General features: G+C 32.7%; 1 protein-coding gene across 1 annotated transcript in view; it reads left to right on the top strand.

Moving 5' to 3' along the window:
• The window catches only part of CSMD3 (CUB and Sushi multiple domains 3), a 1,166,404-nt gene that overhangs the window by 826,563 nt on the left and 320,841 nt on the right, over positions 1-19,000 (top strand). The window contains exon 23 of the mRNA XM_077847015.1: positions 13,799-13,968. Coding sequence (XP_077703141.1) covers positions 13,799-13,968 — 170 coding nt within the window. The remainder of the gene's footprint in view (positions 1-13,798; positions 13,969-19,000) is intronic.

Below are 19,000 nucleotides of genomic sequence, written 5' to 3'. Positions count from 1 at the left end.
TTATGAGATTCTTTTTTATTTTTAATTGAATAATATACATAAATCAAAGTTAGTTATATAAAGTTAGTATTTATTATGATCTGAATTATTAAGATATTTCAAATTTGTGTAACTCAAATTTATATAAAATGAAACTCCACACAGATGACTTACTACAAGATTTTCTTCTCTTAATTTTTGCTTTATAGAGTACTTTTTTTCCATAAAAGAATGTAATAAGCAAGCAAACTAACAAAGAGAAATAGTAACAGTAGCAAATAAAACAGAAGCAAGGAAAGAAAAACAATGCATAGCAAACATTGATAGAAGAAAAAGACATTTTCAGGTGACAGTATGCTAGAAAAACACTCAAACCATGTGTATGGAGACATTTTTCATGCAGTTTTAGAAGACACGGACGTAACTTTACAGATTAAAATTTGTAATCTGTTTATAATTGGTGCTGTCTAAAATTATACACCACAGGACCATAATATATTTGTCCCCTCTTTCATAATTTTTTCTAAAGAACTACTGATTCCCTACTCTTTTTTCATAGTCTTGCTACGGAGGAGACAGAGGGATGAGCCACCATTCTCTGATTGGCCCTAGGATTTATAATCTCCTGGCATGTTGCTCTAGACTGTAACCTATGCCCTAAATTTTTATGATTTATTAGTTACCTCCCATTAGGATACAAGACAGAGAATGTACAGTTTCTAGATAGGATAAAAGATCACCAAGGAATCTCCAACCCATCCACTGCCTAAGAAAATGGTGTAGTAAAGACCAGGGAAGTGGAATAGTTTCTTATTCACATTCATGCAAGCATTAGTTTACATAAATAAAAATTAATGTGTTTCTATATCTGTTATAGCTGATTGATACTGCCTCTTGAGAACATGAGGAATATAAAGAGATGAGATGTTTCTTAGGAAAAGCAAAAGTATTGTACAGTGTTTCAGCAGATTGTGCTTCATGCCTTCAAGACCTGATTAAGTTTCATTTTCTCTATGGGCTTTCCTCAACTTTTACAGGCAAAATTGGTTATTCCATTCACAGTACTCCCACCAAACTTGTTTATGTTTGTTTTTATAGCACTTAGCACATTGCATAGCAATTTATCATTTAATCTATCTGTTTATCTCACTCCTCTCTACTCCCAGAGTGCCTATTATGTACTAGAATTTCTATCCATCTATCAGATGTTTAAAATGTAGCATTTGAATTCAAGGTGCTATATTTTAGATGGTTAGATTTCTGTCACTTGAGGGAAATTTGAATTTCTTATGTTTTATGTAGACAAATTATCTATTCTGTATGCAATCTCATTGTCCAATAGACATAAAAAGACACATTTGAATTTTATTTCATTATCTATAATCTGTAATGGGAGTATGAAATGACTCAACATGTGTTATTGTCAGCAACAAATACCATGCTAGTACCAATGATTCATATCTACTTTAAATGGAAAAGCCATTTCCAAAACCAATAGTCTGTTAACGATCATGCCTTGAAACAAAACATAAGGTAGTAATGTCAATACATAGCGATCTTGCTTTTGATTCTTTAAATTATTTTTAAATTTCTGGATGTGTATGTGTATGAGGTGGGGGGAGGTGTGTGATCTTATGTGCCCATCCAAAATTAGACTACTCTTTTCTGAACACTTTTGTCTCTTTTTACTATTAATACAAAGAAGATGATAACTGATTCGTAAATTAAAGTGGTAAAACTCAGGATGATTCATTTCCTTGGATTAATTTGGTACATTCCATAGAAGGTAAATACTCCCCATGTTTCCTATGCTTAGAAAAGTATTAAACATCCAGAAGGTATACCTGCTGGCATATGTATAGTCTAAAATTAAGACTCTAGCTCTTGATTTACAGATGTAAAGTCAAGAATTATCTGGATTAGGAGTGGCATTTATCATTCTATCTCCACAAAACCTTAGAAGTTGAGTGAAAATTTCTTATTTTGGAAAGTTATTTAGAAATTATCAAATTTTTAGCATATTAAATTTTGTTTCTTTTGATATATTCAATTTGCAAAAAACATTTCAATACAGAATAAATAATTTGATATCTTAAAAACTCATTTAAAATTCCACATATTCCAGGAAAGGGATATAGTTTGAATTATAGTATGTGAATATAATTATTGAGTGTTTATCAGGGTTCATTTTAATGCAATTTGAAGTGGAAAGCACAAGCCTTCTTACTGAATTTGACATCCTAACACTTCATGCACTGGTTAAGAAAAGTCCACCATGGTAGTCTCAGTAGCCTCTGACTTCTACATCCATCCACCTCCAGAATAAGCTATGAGCTGAGAATCAGATGATGCTCCTCCACTGGTGAGGCGGCAGTCAGTCTCAGGACTTCCCTCATTAGTTTTTGTGGGCTTTTGAGAGACTTGGGAGGTAATGTTTTATGACTTCAGTGGAACTGGAAAATCACTAGTCAAAATAATCTTAGGCCAGCTATTTATCGGTTAATCAGATCATATTCTAAAGTTGTTCGTTGCTACCAGCAAGAAGGGAAGAATTGGAGAAATGAGCAACAACTTGGATTTCAAAGAGCTAAGTAAAAAAGCCTCACCCTGACCACTACCATTTCACACTTGATGATAGGAATCAGGGAAAGATCAGAGATTTGAGAAAATATATGTTATGAAGAGGACAGGGAGTCTAAGAGATCAAAACATCCTTTAATTTTTCCTGTGGCTCTTTTACAGTGTTTAAGTGTGAGGAACACAACTGTGCCTCTGCTCACAAAGGCCTTAACTTAGCATTTAGGGCAAGATGAACAGATCATGCCAGAAATTCTTTACAAAAATGCTAAGCTTAATTATGATTATATTTGTGGAGATGAACCTTGGAAACCATTCTTAAGGATTTCTGGACTTGTCAAATACTAAAATAAATTTTTATTTTATGTATACAACGAAATGTGAATCAATAATCCTGCTTAAATGACTACATTTGTTTAATGTACATTTCATTTCCCATAAAGGACATGTGTTTTTTTAACCATACCTCAATTTAGCCACCATACTCCTAAAACATTCATTATATTATACACTCCCTTCTTTAAATGTGCTATTTTGTATACTTTACAAAGTTTGCTTACTATAATATTTGATTTATTTAAATAGGTATGAGGAAGCTTTCAATATTATAGAATCACCTTCATATTTAAGAAACCATGTGTGCCTTATTTGTTTTCTTAACCTTCCATTAAAAAATATTGGACAATGCTCACAATACAGGAAAATGTACAAAGACGTTATCTGCTCCCCTTTCCAACTCCTCTTCTTTCAGTTTCAGTAGATAACTTTATTAAGCTTACACTTAATCTGAGACTGTTTAGATGAAAGACACTGCATTTTAACCTCTGGATAGGAAATGTGTTTTGAATATCTCTGATACCTATGGTTAAAGATTAAATTTAATATTAAGTATTTAATCAACACATTGCAGAGAGCAAATTCCCAAGGCTGTTATGAAGGTGAAGATTTATTTTTATACATACATACCTGTTGGGCTAAGTAAAATTAAAACTTACTCCTGCCTTTCCTTTCTTCCTCCCTCACCTTCAGGAAAATTAATAATATTCTTCAGTGAAATTATCTTTTTCCCCTAAATCTTCCCTTCCCCTTCTCAGTCCATCAGAATTCCATCCACCCTGGAAAGTGCAACCAAAATGTTACCTTCTTGATGAAGCATTGTCTGGCTTTTCCACAAGGAGGGTTTTTTCTCTTCTTTAAAGTTGTAAATACCATCAGTTCTTTACACCCCCTGCTTTATAGCATAGTTTTATGCAGTTCCTGCCTTGATTTGTAGTTTGTATCTTATTCTTTCAGTGGAAATATCAACTAGTAGTTGAGAGTTTAGGGTCTGGAGAGAAACATCTGAGTTTGAATCTTCACAAATTTTGTGATCTTGAGTAGTTTTATTCAGTCACTCCTATCTTCAAATTTCTCATTAGAAACACAGGCTTACTTCACTGAAAACTGTAAAGAAGACACTTAGTATAGGAAGCACTTAAATGCTATTAACCATTGTCGTTGCTTGTTACCTAAAAGATTATTTTCTCTTGTATCATAACAATGTATGGAATAATTTAAATGGGGTAGAAGTATTTTTTTACAAACATTTTTGATACAACATCAATAATTTTTATAACACTATTAGTTTATCAGTTGAGTTAAATGAGGTAGTCGAAGAGTAAAATATATGTTTAACAGTCTTATTATAAACCAGTAACAATCTCAGCCCACCATGCAATCTTCAAAAGTAATGAAAACAAAACAATCTATTCTAAGCATAATGATCCCATTTTTTCAGTGTGTTTTTAAATATTAAGTAATTTATCTAAAACTACTAAAGAATTTGTTGCTATATTCTTGTAGCATTTTTTATGTATATGTTGTCCCATGAGCATCGTGTATATGCAATTTAAATCTGTATCTTTACTTATCACAATAAAAATCACACAGATTTTCCCATGTCACTTTTGATTACTCTAGTTGTAGGATACTAGACTATTAGGTCTTCAGAATTGGGATGGCTTTTGAAAATCCTGCTGAACCTCTATCTCTGTACTATTATAATATAAACATCTTCAAATCTTTTTAAATTCACAATTAACCCAAACCAAAATAACAACAAAAATAATAGCAAAAAACAAAACAACCACAAAGAACTCTTCCTTCAAACCTGTGTCACCCATTGCTATCTTTTTATCTCTCTACTTTTATCACCAGTCATTAAAGACTTTGTCTTACTCCCTTTCTTCCCAACCTCTTAATTACCAAAGCAGTGAACTCTTAGTATTCATCTTAACTGAACTCTCTCTGACATTTAACACTGCTGACAATTTCCTTGAATCTATAACTTCCCTACTCCTTCATCAAAGCATCTTCTTTGAGTGTCCTTTTGCCTCTGATTTCTCTGAATGTCCTTTTGCCGTGGGTTCTGGTGTTAGTTTCCTTTTCCTCTCCATTCATGATCTCTGGATGCATCCTTTTGTTTGTGGCTTACATTAACAATCCCATGACTACAAGCATGTCTAGCTGCTTAGTGGACTTCTTCACATGATATCCCACAGGCATAGAAAATTCATCATGTAAAAATAAGTTCATCAATAGACCCAAAGCCATTCTTCCTCCTGTCTTCTTTATCTTTCACCCTCTTTCATTCCCCATTCTCATTTAGTCTCCAAGTTCTATAACCTTTACTTTCAATTTCTTCCTCCATCACTTTAGTTCAAGCCCATCTTCTGTTTGACATACTACAATTAATTTCTGTAGGTGTTTCTGCCTCTAGGAGCCCAAGGCTATTATTTTCTCTTGTATCATTCCTCATAGAGCTGCCCTAATGGGCTTATCAAATCTGATCATCTTTTTCTCTTCAGTGGATCCCTACTGCCTACATGACGAAGTCTGAGTTTCTTAGAAAGGCACATCAACTACTCATTCTCCTAAGTATATCGAAGTATATCGATCTGGTTGACTCATTTGTGCTTTAATTCAAGTAATTCTTTCTGGAGTCTTTTTTCACCATTGTTATTACTTTTGGAAATTTTTTTTTTTTTTTTTTTTACTCAGATCAAAGATAACATATTCCATGAAGTCTTCCCTGACATATTATCTTACCATTACTTTACAATGCTATTATTTCCTCATTTTCCAGGACATGGCAAACTTGTGTTATGCTACAGATTATACATCAGTGCTGTGCCAGTTTTTGTGTCTGTCTCTCTTCTGACCACATATCACATGAGAATAACCTTATTCCCAAGGCCTAATGTAGTATATCATAGGTATCACTGTTACAGTTATCTTTAATGAGTAAATAAACTGAGTACAGTAGACCTTGAACTGCTGCTTATAGAAGTAAAGGATACATGAACGGGCACTGGCAGATTATAGGAAATCCTCCATAGTTTCTGGCAGAAAATTGTTATTTAATTTTTTTTAAAAAAGAGTTTTGGGATGCTTAGGTAGCTGCATTGGTTAAGCATCTGCCTTCTGCTCAGGTCAGTATCTCAGGGTCCTGGAATGGAGTCCCACTCTGTCAGACTCCTGCAGGGATCTGCTTATTCTTCTTCCTCTGCCCCTCTCCCCTGCTCATGCAGGCATACTCTCTTTCTCTCAAATAAATAAAATCTTTAAAAAAAATAAAAAAAATAAATAAATTTAAAAAGTTTTGAACTTATGCTCCTTAATTAAGACTGTAATTCATAAAATAATAATTCTGCATGGCAATGATGATTGCCATGATTTTTCATGGAAAAATGAATATAGAAAATGCATTAAAATGAAATTTTAAGAAGAAAAATGACAAATTCCAAATTAAATTCTTCTAGTGAAAATCGGTTTAGAAACTCTTGATTCATAGATAATTTTAATAAGCAGTAGTTTGAAAAAAAAATAAGCAGTAGTTTGTTCTTGGACACATAAATGCATTGTATTTGGAGGGACTGGAAAAAAGAAAAAAAGAAATCCAATAGAGTGTTACTGTTGTCAAGAATAACAAAGGTTAGGAAACCCAGACTTTATACAAGTAATACTAATGGATTCTCATATTTTCAGTGATGGCATAAGAAGATTAATATACTCTCTACCTTCTAATTTCCACCACTCTATGAGAATCTAAGCTTTATTTAAGTGCTTATTTGAGAAAAAAAAAATTTGACAAAAAAAAGAAAAAACTGTAGAACTAATGTGTTATTTATACTGCCAAGTCATAAAGGCATATTAAGAGAAGTGTTTGGGAATGTATTCAAGCTTATTAACACATCTCATCACATTTCACAGTTTCTTAGATGTCCCTTTCAAAAAATTTACATCTCTAAAATTGGTATGTATGTCACAGTCAATGGCTATCATAGCTCATTGGCAACGTTTTGCTTTCTTAGAGACACAAAATAATGCTGCCTCTTAAAATAAGTAGTGTCTTAATTTAATGAAATATAGTGAAATTAGATTTGGGACATATAGGCTCAATAACTGATTGAAAACTAAAACAAAAGTAAATTTATATACATGACATAAAATAAATGGCTGATTTGGATTTGACAGTTTGAATGCCTCTGCCCCGTACCTTTTTATATGAAGATAATCATTACCATTATTTTTCCTCTGGTAATAATTAAGCATATGGAAAATAATATTTCTACTTAATGCTATACCCTATTAAGTTAGCATACCATATGTTTAGTTTTGAAATTTTTCAAATTTTTTAATATTCCAAATCAAGTTTTTTAACTGCTTTCACAAAACAATTTTAACATAACCTGTGGTGCTATCAAAATAGCATAAAAGAAGAGATTCAATTGCAATGCAAATTCTTAAAAAAAACTGCAAACCTCACTGATCATAGACATTTTTCAAATTTCCCAGCCAAATTACTGAAAAGCATTTTACCAGTTTATCTGAAAATATGTGGCTGTATGCACACAATAGATGCTACCAGATTTTCTTACCCTAGTAATGGAGATTAATGATGCATAGGCTGGCTTGTTTTTCAGTAAGTAAGAAAAAAATTGAAATGCAATGGATATCCCTGCTCTAGTGAATTCCTCACTGTAGCAGTGACTCTTATCACCAGATTCCAGTACACATATCTCTCCTACTCCAATCCAAGGAAGGTTACATTTATCAACATATTATTTTCAGCTCAGCAAAGAGTTTCATATGGGTAACTTGCATAGATTTCTTAATCTGTATGTTAAAATAAGAATATTTATATAACCAGGATTTGTTTTTCACAAAATGAAGGTGTTATAACAGATAACATTTGGATTGGAGATTGCACAGAAAATATTTGATAAGAATGATTAAAGGCCTACTTTCCAAAAATATTTCCCTAGTACTTTGTTAAATTATGTAATATTTTATATAATTAATTCTATAATTTAAAGATGATCTCCCAGTTCAAATTAGAGAGAGGAAGTATTACCTCTTAATATTTTAACATTGATTATTTTGCAGGAAAATTGATTTTTTTAACATTGATTTTCATTATTAACAAACTTAGGCTTTAGAAGTTAGTGACAGTTACCAAAAAGACAAAATTTATTCTAGACCAAAGCATGAAAGAAGCAAGATGTTGGGCTTGTGTTATGGTAGGAAAAAGTATATTTACCATACTTTTAGAAAAAAAAATATTGCAACCCTTGAACCATGAAGCAATAGTTTTCTGACCCAAAATCTCAAATATTTTATGAACAAGTCTCATTCAATCTACTCCTGTATTCTTCATCTTCTGCAACTGACTTTCTAAGCTTTAAAAAACAAAAGTATTCCCCCCAACACAAGAACAAGCAGTTCATGTCTAGTGACATCCCCTTTCCTACGCATCTAAGAAAAACATTTTTTTCCCTATCATAACAGATAAACAACAAAAGAAACTCTTATCCTGAGGGACCTCCCTCTAGCTCAAACTTGTACAAATAAAACCTCTCCCATATCAGATCTTTCAATTCCCAGAATCTGTCAAAATCCCTCACCCCCATAATATTTTCAGAAATATTTCTTCTGTTTGAAATATTCTTTCCCTCAACCTATCTTCTCCTGTTGCCTTTAATTGATTTATTTCGATCCTTTAGAGAAATCTTGACTTTATTCGGAACAAGTCAGGGCTCCCAATTATGTCTTGCCACATATAATATGCTTATTTTAATGATTATGCAGTAGCCATTTGTCTTTTCTGTCATAAAGTAAGTTCTATGAGGGTTTCAAAACTGTACCTCACATGCCTGGTACATACTAAGGATTTGATAAATATCTGTTAATTAAATCAATTTGAGTTTTTCCAAATTGGAGCATACAATTACCTGTCTCTAGTCACTTTAAATATCTTAGTACACAGGGACACCTGGGTGGCTCAGTGGTTGGGTACCTGTCTTCTGCTCACGTCGTGATCCCAGAATCCGGGATCAAGTCCCACCTCAGGCTCCCTGTGAGGAGTCTTCTGCCTATTTCTTTGCCTCTCTCTCCCAGTCTATAGCTCTCATGAATAAATAAATAAATATCTTAGTATACATTCTCTACCAAGTTACCCAGTTTAGCAAAAACATTAATAGTTTATATTAAAGTGATTCTGTAGCTTGATTTTTATTAAGATAAATGTTTCTCCCGTGTATGTTATATGATATATGCAATTTGTTACAGCACCTGCCTGAAAACCCTGGCATTGCCCTGATGTAGTGAGTCACAAATTTGTGTTCGTTCAGTGACAGCTGCATACTCTTCATAAATGTCACTATGGCTGGGCTATGATGACAGCTTTTCAACTCACTTGGATTTCTAGGACTTCCTTTACTCAAACTACTCTTTCCCTTGTAGAGGATGTTTCTTTATATAACCTTATCTTGCCAGAATCAACTAACCATTTTTCTTCTCTCTTAGAGCTAGCTGTTCTGCTGCTATTTTTCCCCCCTCAGGTGATTTTAACATATCTTAAGAACGTTCAATCACAGTTTGTCAATACTTACATATCTTCTCATTTTTAGTATGCTTTGTGAAAACTTGCTGTGATACTGATGCCATATACAATGGAAATGTAGTTAGCGTACTTTTTTCTGGACATTCATGAACATAATAGCCATGACTGTTATTTGTGAGAATTATTCCTGATACTTCAATGTGATATTATTTCATTTATTTCATACACCATCACAGCCACCTGATGCTGGGAAGATCCATAACAGTATAATTCCATAGCAAGTCAATTGCTTCTTTGGGCCCTGAAATCGCATCCACTGGAAGTAGAGGTGGTGCTTACATGTGGAGAAAATAACAGCACCTATAAAGGCTGAGTATGAGACCCTGGCAAGGGGCCAGTACCTCAGGATAGCTGAACTGGAAAGAATGGTAGGGAATAGCTAGAAAGGTAAACTGGATTCACAGCATAAATGGCCTGTATCACATTCTATGGACTTTGACTTGCTGATGGTGAGTATATTTGAGGCACAAAGTACAAGATCAAATTTGCATTTGGAAAATATCATTGTGTCAGCTTATTACACAACAAGATAGGAACATGTTCATTTCTAGACTTGGGCATATGGTCAAACTGTGCAAAGTTTGTTGTTAATTTCAACATTAGATCCCACTCGATTCCAGTTGGCAAGCAAGAGCTCTGTAGCTGGAGTATTGGAAGAGACCTTGTACAGGGCAAATGTTCCTACATTGAGTCTCATAAACCAGTTTGGGGTATATTTGAAATTCAAAGAGAAAATAAAAAATGAGATTACATGTACAAATAATGTTTTTATTAATCACCTAGCTTCTGGAGTTAGTATCATGGTGAAATGTGTTCCTCCTTAACTTAATCCTGTTTATCCTTTAAGAGTCTTATTGAAAAAAAAAATAGATCTGTTCATTTTCCTATATGTGTAAGTGGACCATTCTGAATTGAGTCTCATTTTTTACATTTCAAGATCTTCCCTTAAAATGAGACAGTCATTCTGAACATTAATAATTATTTCTTATAATTTATAAGTGGGGTGAATACGTTCTGACCTCCAGGACATACCCCAGACCATAGAAAATAATTCTTAGTTTTTAATGGAACAGTGTGTGTTCCAAAATAAAGAAAATGACCTTGCATACAAGTTTATAAAAATAAAGAAAAAAAGAAAAATAAAAGAAAAAAATAAAGAAAAAAATGACCTTGCATACAAGTTTATCTAGCATAGCTTCAATCTGCACCTGTTGTGTGGCATAATTATTAATATTACCTCCTGTCACACTAAAGAAACATTTTGATCTGAAAGAGAAATTGTATTTTTTTTTTTTTATTTTAACACCATGGGCAATGGCAGGTGTAAATTCCAATGTAAATCCCAGCTCTGATACACACTGTTTGAATTTAGCAAGAAAGCTCACTTTGGAGTCTTCATCTATAAAATTAGAGACAGTACGTTTTACCTTGCAGAGTTGTGAGGGAAAATATGCAGAATTGGCTTCATGTGTGTGACAGAGATCTATGCTAAGAAGGGCCCTAGGCTTGTGTTAATGCTTTATTGAAATGCTCAGTACAATTTTAACAAGGGGCAGTGTGCTTTCATTTTACTCCGGGCCCCATAATTTATGCTTAGTCATGATTAAATGCAAAAGGTACTAACTTAATCCAAATGTTCTTCCTTAAGACTTCCATTCTGGTTTAAGCCCTGATTTTATTTCAGCAACTAGAAAATCATTTATAGCCATTTAAGCCAACCGAAATACTAAAATGCAACAGAAGCAGGTTATTTTTCATATAAAAGCAAATCTCCATTAAATCATACAATATAAAACAAACAAACAAATAAATAAATAAATAATACAATATAGACCCAACAATATTTATGGGAGAAAGCACCTACCTTCTATTCAAATGTTAAGAACTTAGCAATAAATTATTAGTGAATTTTCCAGGGTAATGAAGTAATTTATTGCTTTGCTTGGGAGGGCTAATTTTTGTTTTGTTCAGTTCATACAAGTTACTAAAATAATTTTAATATTATAAGTAATTCTCCAAAATTATGAAGAGTCCTCTGGCTTTTTACATACATAAATGTCTTTGTGCACCTGGATAGTCACACCGGGGACAATGTAAGTATCCTAAAACTCTTTTTCTGTATGTGGAGCAGAATGCTATCCTTAGTATTTACACCTAAATATTCATAATGACAGTTTTAATTTTTGAGCATTTATTGTATGTCAGCACTGAGCTAAATGCTCAACATGTATATTCTGCATATATTATCAATTCATGCATACAAACGAAGCATCTCTTTGAGGTGGGTATTATTATTTTCACAGTAATAATGGCACTATTCAAGCTTAGAGAGAATAAATAGCTTGCCGAAGCCATATATATAGGTAGAATATAGAACTTAATTCTGAAAACTAAATCTCTGAAAAGCCTGAGCTCTTCATCAGGGCATTGGTGTTTCAGAAGCTGGCATCAAAGAATATATTCTCAGAACTCCATGATTCTATATCAGTTGAAGCTGGGTGTATTCTCTAAAAATAATCTAACTGATAAAAAATACACGTGTATTCTGCGTCATCCAGGTGGTCTGATAATTTGTCTTTATTCCTCGCGAGTATACCTAGATTCAAATAAACTAGTAAGAAGGAAGTGAGTCAGATTTAAAATATAAATTATTCTCTGGCACTAAGGGAAGGCCATGTGGCATCATACTGGACCACACAGATGAAAGTTTCTCAGCAGTATAAAGAGGGATAAGATAAGAGAGAATTGAATCATTACATAGCCTCGTGTACTTAAAGGCATAGCAAACTCCAAATGCCTGTATGCTAGCAGCCGGCTCCTTATCCACACTGCCAAGGGCAATTTAATTTCAGGAAAATGAAATCTTATGTCACATTAGATACATGTTGCTATTTTAGATTTTACTGTTTTAGTCTTATATTTTAAAACATGTTTTGGTATTATAATTGTGTACAGCTAAGAGCACAAGGACTTATTTTATGTTTGCACATGGTTACGTTACATTAAAATGAAAACAATTTAAATCAATATTGGGAGTTTTTGAGGTTTTTTTTTTTCTTCTACTTTAAAAGGAACTTAGTGGAACTCAATTGTGTGGCAGTTGTTCATGTGACTGGTTAATTGTTAGCAACACATCATTGGTTTTTATTATTATTTCACACTATGTTGTTATTATCCTGACTGCTTCATTTTGATCATTTTCATTTTCTCATTAGGCTTTCTTCTTTTGCCTTAGTTTTGTTAATGTTTAAGCATTAAACATTGCATTTAAAAGTTAAAAGCAATTCATTATATTTTACCTTGTTTTATACCTCCTATGATTATTCTCATGAATAATTATTTTAAAAATCTTATTTCTGGAACATAATGATTTGCTTAATTTTCTTGATAAGTTAAAACTTTGAAAAATGTAACTTCCCTTGGCTTATGGTATGATAATATGAAGCAAGTTATTAGATCTGATAGAAAACTGAACTCATTGAATTTCTGAGACATAAGGAATATGTTTCGGAATTTATAAAAACTTGTTTGATTTTGTACTATTGCCACACGCTTTTTAAAGTATAAATTAAAGTTAAATTTGAAAAAAAAATTGAGAAATTCCATCATTAAATTTTCCTAGATTAATCCAGAGGGTCATCAGTAACCATATACTGATTATGAGAACCCCTTAAATTACTTTGTTGCTTAAACTGGGAAATGTGATACATTTTCCAAAAGTATCCAGTTTGTTACAATTGCTGGTTAGCAGATTTTACCCATTATATCAGTTTTCAAAGGCGATGTAGTATTTATTTCCCTTTTGTTCCTGAGGTTCTTGGATCAGGGGAAAACTGACTATTGGGAGGAAGAGGGGTCAAATTCAAGAAAAGATAAAACTAAAAAGATCGAATAAAAATCATTCTAAAATAAAATTGATCACTTTACCTTTCTTTTAGACTTTAAACGATATAAATTATGAATTTAATCAGAAACCTACAAACTAAAAATACATCCTGAAAATCTTGGGCTGCCATCCTTTTCCATCCTATCCTTTCATCTTTGGGGCAAGAGGAAATGACTGAAGCTATTGTATATTTCCATTTATGTACAAATGTCCTGTCCATGGACAGTTTTTCCTTCTTCCCATGTATTATTTGAGAGGGAATGAGTCATCTACAACACACAGCCATTCTGTACATTATTTTCCTGTTAGGTTCTAGTTAGAGTAAAATGCATTAACACTTCCATACATTACATTACTTGCAAATGATAATGCTTTCTATTAAACTGTACTTCAATATTCTGTTTTATCTGCAGCTGAATGTGGTGCATCTGCAACAAATAATGAAGGAATTTTGCTTTCTCCAAATTATCCACTCAACTATGAAAACAACCATGAATGCATTTATAGTATTCAGGTTCAAGCAGGAAAGGGAATCAATATTTCAGCCAGAACATTTCATTTAGCACAAGGAGATGTTCTTAAGGTAGGTGGACTCAGAAATACTTGTATTTTGATCATTTTTAGTCATTCAGTATATATGAATATATATAAATGTGTATATATATGTATGATCAAACGTAAGTTGATTCTGCCAATCATAGATTTCAATTATACATCGTTTCCCATTTTCCTATGATCATTTTCATTGAGATAAATGTTTTGTTTCCAATGTCCATTTATAATATATTCATTTTTATTTTATGGTACATAAATTTTAATGTTTCAGTAACACCAAAATAACATTTTCAAGCCAAATATCTTCTAATCTCCAAGGAGACATGTATTTAAAATATAATTAACACAGGAATGGTTATTTCTGTAAGAAATATAGTGATGATTTATTTCTGTTTTGGTATACATTAAATAATTTGGTTATCTCTGTTGATAACATGGATTTTTTTTTGCATTTATGACTACAAAAATGTTATATTTTATAAATACATAAAATGAATTACTTCCTATCTATAAATTATTGAGAAAAATATATTTTGTTAATAATAAATGTTTAGTGGAGCACCTGGGTGGCACAGCCGGTTAAGCATATGACTCTTGGTTTCAGCTCAGGCCATGATCTCAGGGTCATGAGATCTAACTCCCCATCATCAGACATCATGCTCAGAGTGTGGTCTGCTTGAGATTCTCTCTCTCTTTCCCTCTGCCCCTTCTTCTCACGTTCTCTCGCTCTAAAATCAATAAATCAATAAATCTTTTCAAATATTAAGATGATTAATAAACATTTGGAGTAGAATTTGTAAACTTATTCTAAAAAGTTGAAATAGGCAAAGGTCCCACCTTTTTAATAGATACAATTTTAGGAAAATAAATATTTCCATACTTGCTGATTCATATTTTGCAAAGTGTTTTAGTAAATATAATTTATATGAAGAAGTAGAATAAAAATAAATCCTTCTGTAAACATCAAATTTATATATTTTTAAGATGATTGCATAAATTTCCCTACTCATCAAGATTTCCTTACCTGGTAAGAAATTCAACATAATTCTGTTTTCACAATCTTAAAAAAAAATGTGACATCTCAGATTGGCAAGGGTAGAGGATCCTTGCTTAGCAGTGATTTTAAGAGTGTTGGTTATTTTTTTCTCTTGAAAAGAATATAATTTTGATGATAATTGATGGTTCTCTAACACAGGAGTGTGTGCTTTGGGGTTTGTATAGACGTGGGAAATTTCCCTAAATGTAAACAATATTATTGTTAATTTAGGACCATTCCTGTTTTTTGCACTTTCCCCCAACAGGCAACAGAAATTCACTTTATAATCTCTTTAACCTACAGATCATTGTTTGGGTTTTCTTGTTAAAATAAGTTTTATTTGCTGACTTAGAGTCAGCATTAAGATTAATGGGATGCCTAAACATAGAAGTGAACCAATGCTTATTCTTTTCTCAGGCTATGTATGGGGAAAAATATATCAAGATACAGACTAGCTACTAACCTGTATGGCACAACAATAATAAACATATGGTTATCAGTTAATAGTAAAGAAGTGCTTCCCCACACCACCACCATTCTTCCTAAAATATTTCTTTACTCTCTGTGATGCCTGAAAAGTATCTATTACTTTTCCATGCCGAGTGATGTCTATTAATTGGAAAATTCATTTGAGATAGGAGATGATGCCTTTAGAAAAATAGCTGTAGGAGCACCTGAGTGTTTCAGTCAGTTAAGCATCTGCCTTCTGCTCAGGTCATGATCCTAGAGTCTCAAGTCCGAGCCCACATTGGGCTTCCCACCAGCAGGGAGTCTGCTTCTCCCACTAACCCTTCTCCCTCTCATTCTCTCTCTCTCTCCCTCACTCTCTCTCAAATAAGTAAATAAATAAATAAATAATCTTTTTAAAAATAGAAAAATAGCCCTAATGTGTTCCTCAGAGTGATTTCTGACTAATCTCCTGCTTCTTTGGAGTAAGGTAACATTCACTTGTTGCCTGTGTTACCCTGAGAATGGTTGAGTGCATGGGATGGTGAGAGACGAAGAAAGGCAGAAAAATTCAATTCAGGGCCCTTTAAAAAATGATTTTTAAATAAATAAGGATTTTTCTTTCATGAGCAACAGGATGGAAATGTATATCCCCAACAATTAAGATATTTGTAACTTTCCCAGAATAAAGACACGTTTCCCAAAGTTGAAAATATTATGTACTAAATATTACAATAGAAACACCCCCTGTTGCTGATAATCTTCCCTGGGGTTTATTCTGAATTATTATTTCAAAATAACTTCAGCAAGCCACTGTATAGAGACAGTTGGGGATGGACTTTAACCTCTAAATCTTTCTTCATGATTTCTCCACCAGTTTAAGATGTAAGATGCTTGTATATTGTCTTATTCTTTCTATTAATCTAATGGACCACTAGTTCAAAAATACCTACTGACACAGGCACAGTTAGATATTCCCAAGTAGAGAGATGTGCTCTCCAAAGGACAGAAGATTCATTTTCCAAGTCTAAGGAGCTCAGGGTCATTTGCCTCACTGCAAACCATTCCATAAGAGCCCATCCCTATCTCAGCATTTTCCAACATTACACTAGGTGTAATGTTGTCTAGTGCAGTCAGCTCTTCCTCCATTCAGACTAGGAAATAGGTAAAACAAATGTCTACAGTAGGACCCTCTGCCCCTTGACTGAGAGAATTTAAGAGCTGACTGAAACTAAAACAGCAATAATAAAAGCATGGGTGTGTATTAACTTTATCTATAGCCACACACACACACACACACACACACACACTTTCTAAGAGCTCACCATCCAGGTTGATGCCTGCTCAGTTACCTATCCATTCTTTCTCCCTCTCTCCTCTTTCTATAAACTACTTTATTTTTATACAACCACACTAATAAAGTTGATATCAAATGTAGCTAATCATTTGACTCCACTAGGTAGTTTATTCCTGGCACCACTACCAGATTTTGTGATTCAGCAGATCTGGGGACAACTTGTTTTATTTGGTCTGTACCTGGAACTGTGGATTTTTATGAAGCTCTCCAGATTCTCTGATAACCACCAGGTTTGGGAATTATGAATATAACTTCCCTTGGTGTTGTTCCTTTCAATGGGCAAGAATACTAAACTTCTAAAACCTCACTCAAAATATGTAATTTAATTAGTTATTTCAATTAAAATTTATAGGAGGTATTTATTATATGAACACTCTAAACAAGGAACAATGAGTAATTGGCCTTGTCAGCCTAATAAGACAAAAGCTGAATAGCAATCAGAAATATTATCTCTGTTTTGTTGTTGTAATGTTTGTTTTTCTTTTCAGAAAAAGATTAAGCACTATGTTTAGATAAGGGAATGTAGCAGGGACAAAATTCAAGACAATCTTTTGACCACACTCAGTATTGTGTAGTTTAAAGACCTATATCTTATGCAAAATGTAAACAGAATGGATGATAATGGAGAAGAGTCAGTAAAATAACTTAATACTGGTTTTGAGAGTCTGAAAGAAAGAGTTAAGAGCATTGTCACATTTATGAGAAACTAGATAGTTGAAGGATTTGATTAGTAACACTAATACCATTCTTTTAGCAGTATGATCAAGAAGTTATTAAAATGTTGTTTTTTTTAAGATGTATTATTTTCAAGCATATTTCCTAACCAATGTGCTAGTCTTTGGAATACTTCTTGTGAGAACCTACTGGTAAATTGTTAGTAATTTTGTGAACTGGTTGTTAAACATAGCCACTATTAAAAAATAAATTAAATTATATTACAATTATAATTAAGTTATATTAAAAACAAAGGTAACAAATACAACTTTTAATTTCCTGATTATTTTGTTACTTTTATTATTACTATATTTTTAGATGATTTATGTATATTATATCTCTATGGTGGAAATACTGTGCAGAATGTCCATCCTTTCCCAGCTCTGCATACAGAGATGTCACATTGATAGCTTGATATCAGCAATACTAAGGAGAAATCACACTGCAGAAAATGACGAACACTACAGATCTTGACTTGATCTATTGCTTTACTTATCATCTATACTTGAGTTTAAGAATGGATTGTGTCTATAGCCATTCTGTTGTGAATAACACAAAAATATTGAGAATATTTATTTTTTAGAGAGTATTTATTTTCCAGAATTAAAAACTAATACTCAATTTAGCCAAGAAGTTGCTCCCGTCATTTACAGATATGATTTTCTAATATAACATTATTTTAACTTTGCTTTACTTTGATCTTGTTAACATAAAAAAATCAAGCAATATTCATTTAGGAACCACTCTTGTTTGTCAGTTGCAATTATAAGTTGCAGACACAAAAATTTGGCAAAAAAAAAAAAAAAACACTGAAACTATACTATAAGAATCAATTAGCTCTATGGAATATGCAGTAATGATATTGTATATTTTTTTGCTGTTTGTAAATAATGACTATTGTATATTTTTTTGCTGTTTGTAAGTTGCAAGCAGGGATTCCCAAACACTCTATGGGCCAAACTGGTCTTGACACCTATCTCTATAAATAAAATTTTACTAAGAGAATTCATGTTCATTTATTTACATATTATCTGTACCTGATTTTGTACTACAGTGGCAGTATTGAGTAGTTATGACAGAGATATTATCCCCCAAACAGTCAAAAATATCTTCTAATTCTTTTCCAACCTCTCTTTATGTAAATAAAAAAATAAAAGTTTTTTTTTTAAATGTGTGTGTATATACATCCACTAATTCTATTTGTTTGAAAGCTGGTTGTTAAACATTTCCTAGCATACTGGAGATCTCATAGGTCCACCACACATATCTGCCAGCTTTGCTTGTTCACTGGTAATCCTTTATTATCTCTTCCTTCAAAAACATTCTCTAAATATTTATTTGTTATGAGTGCTATATTAGGCCGCATAAAATCCTTCATTCTTTCCCATACTGAGGATAACAGGAGTGAAATGATTTGTGACAGGCCATACAGCTTTAAAGGTAGAATTGGAACTTCAACTCTGTTATATTATCAGAGCTTAAACTCCTGAAAAGCTCACTCTGCAT

The sequence above is a fragment of the Canis aureus genome, chromosome 14 (genome assembly GCF_053574225.1).
Source record: "Canis aureus isolate CA01 chromosome 14, VMU_Caureus_v.1.0, whole genome shotgun sequence".
Classification (NCBI taxonomy): Eukaryota; Metazoa; Chordata; class Mammalia; order Carnivora; family Canidae; genus Canis; species Canis aureus.
Note: the sequence above shows the minus strand (reverse complement) of the source record. Positions and strands in the feature narration are given on the sequence as shown.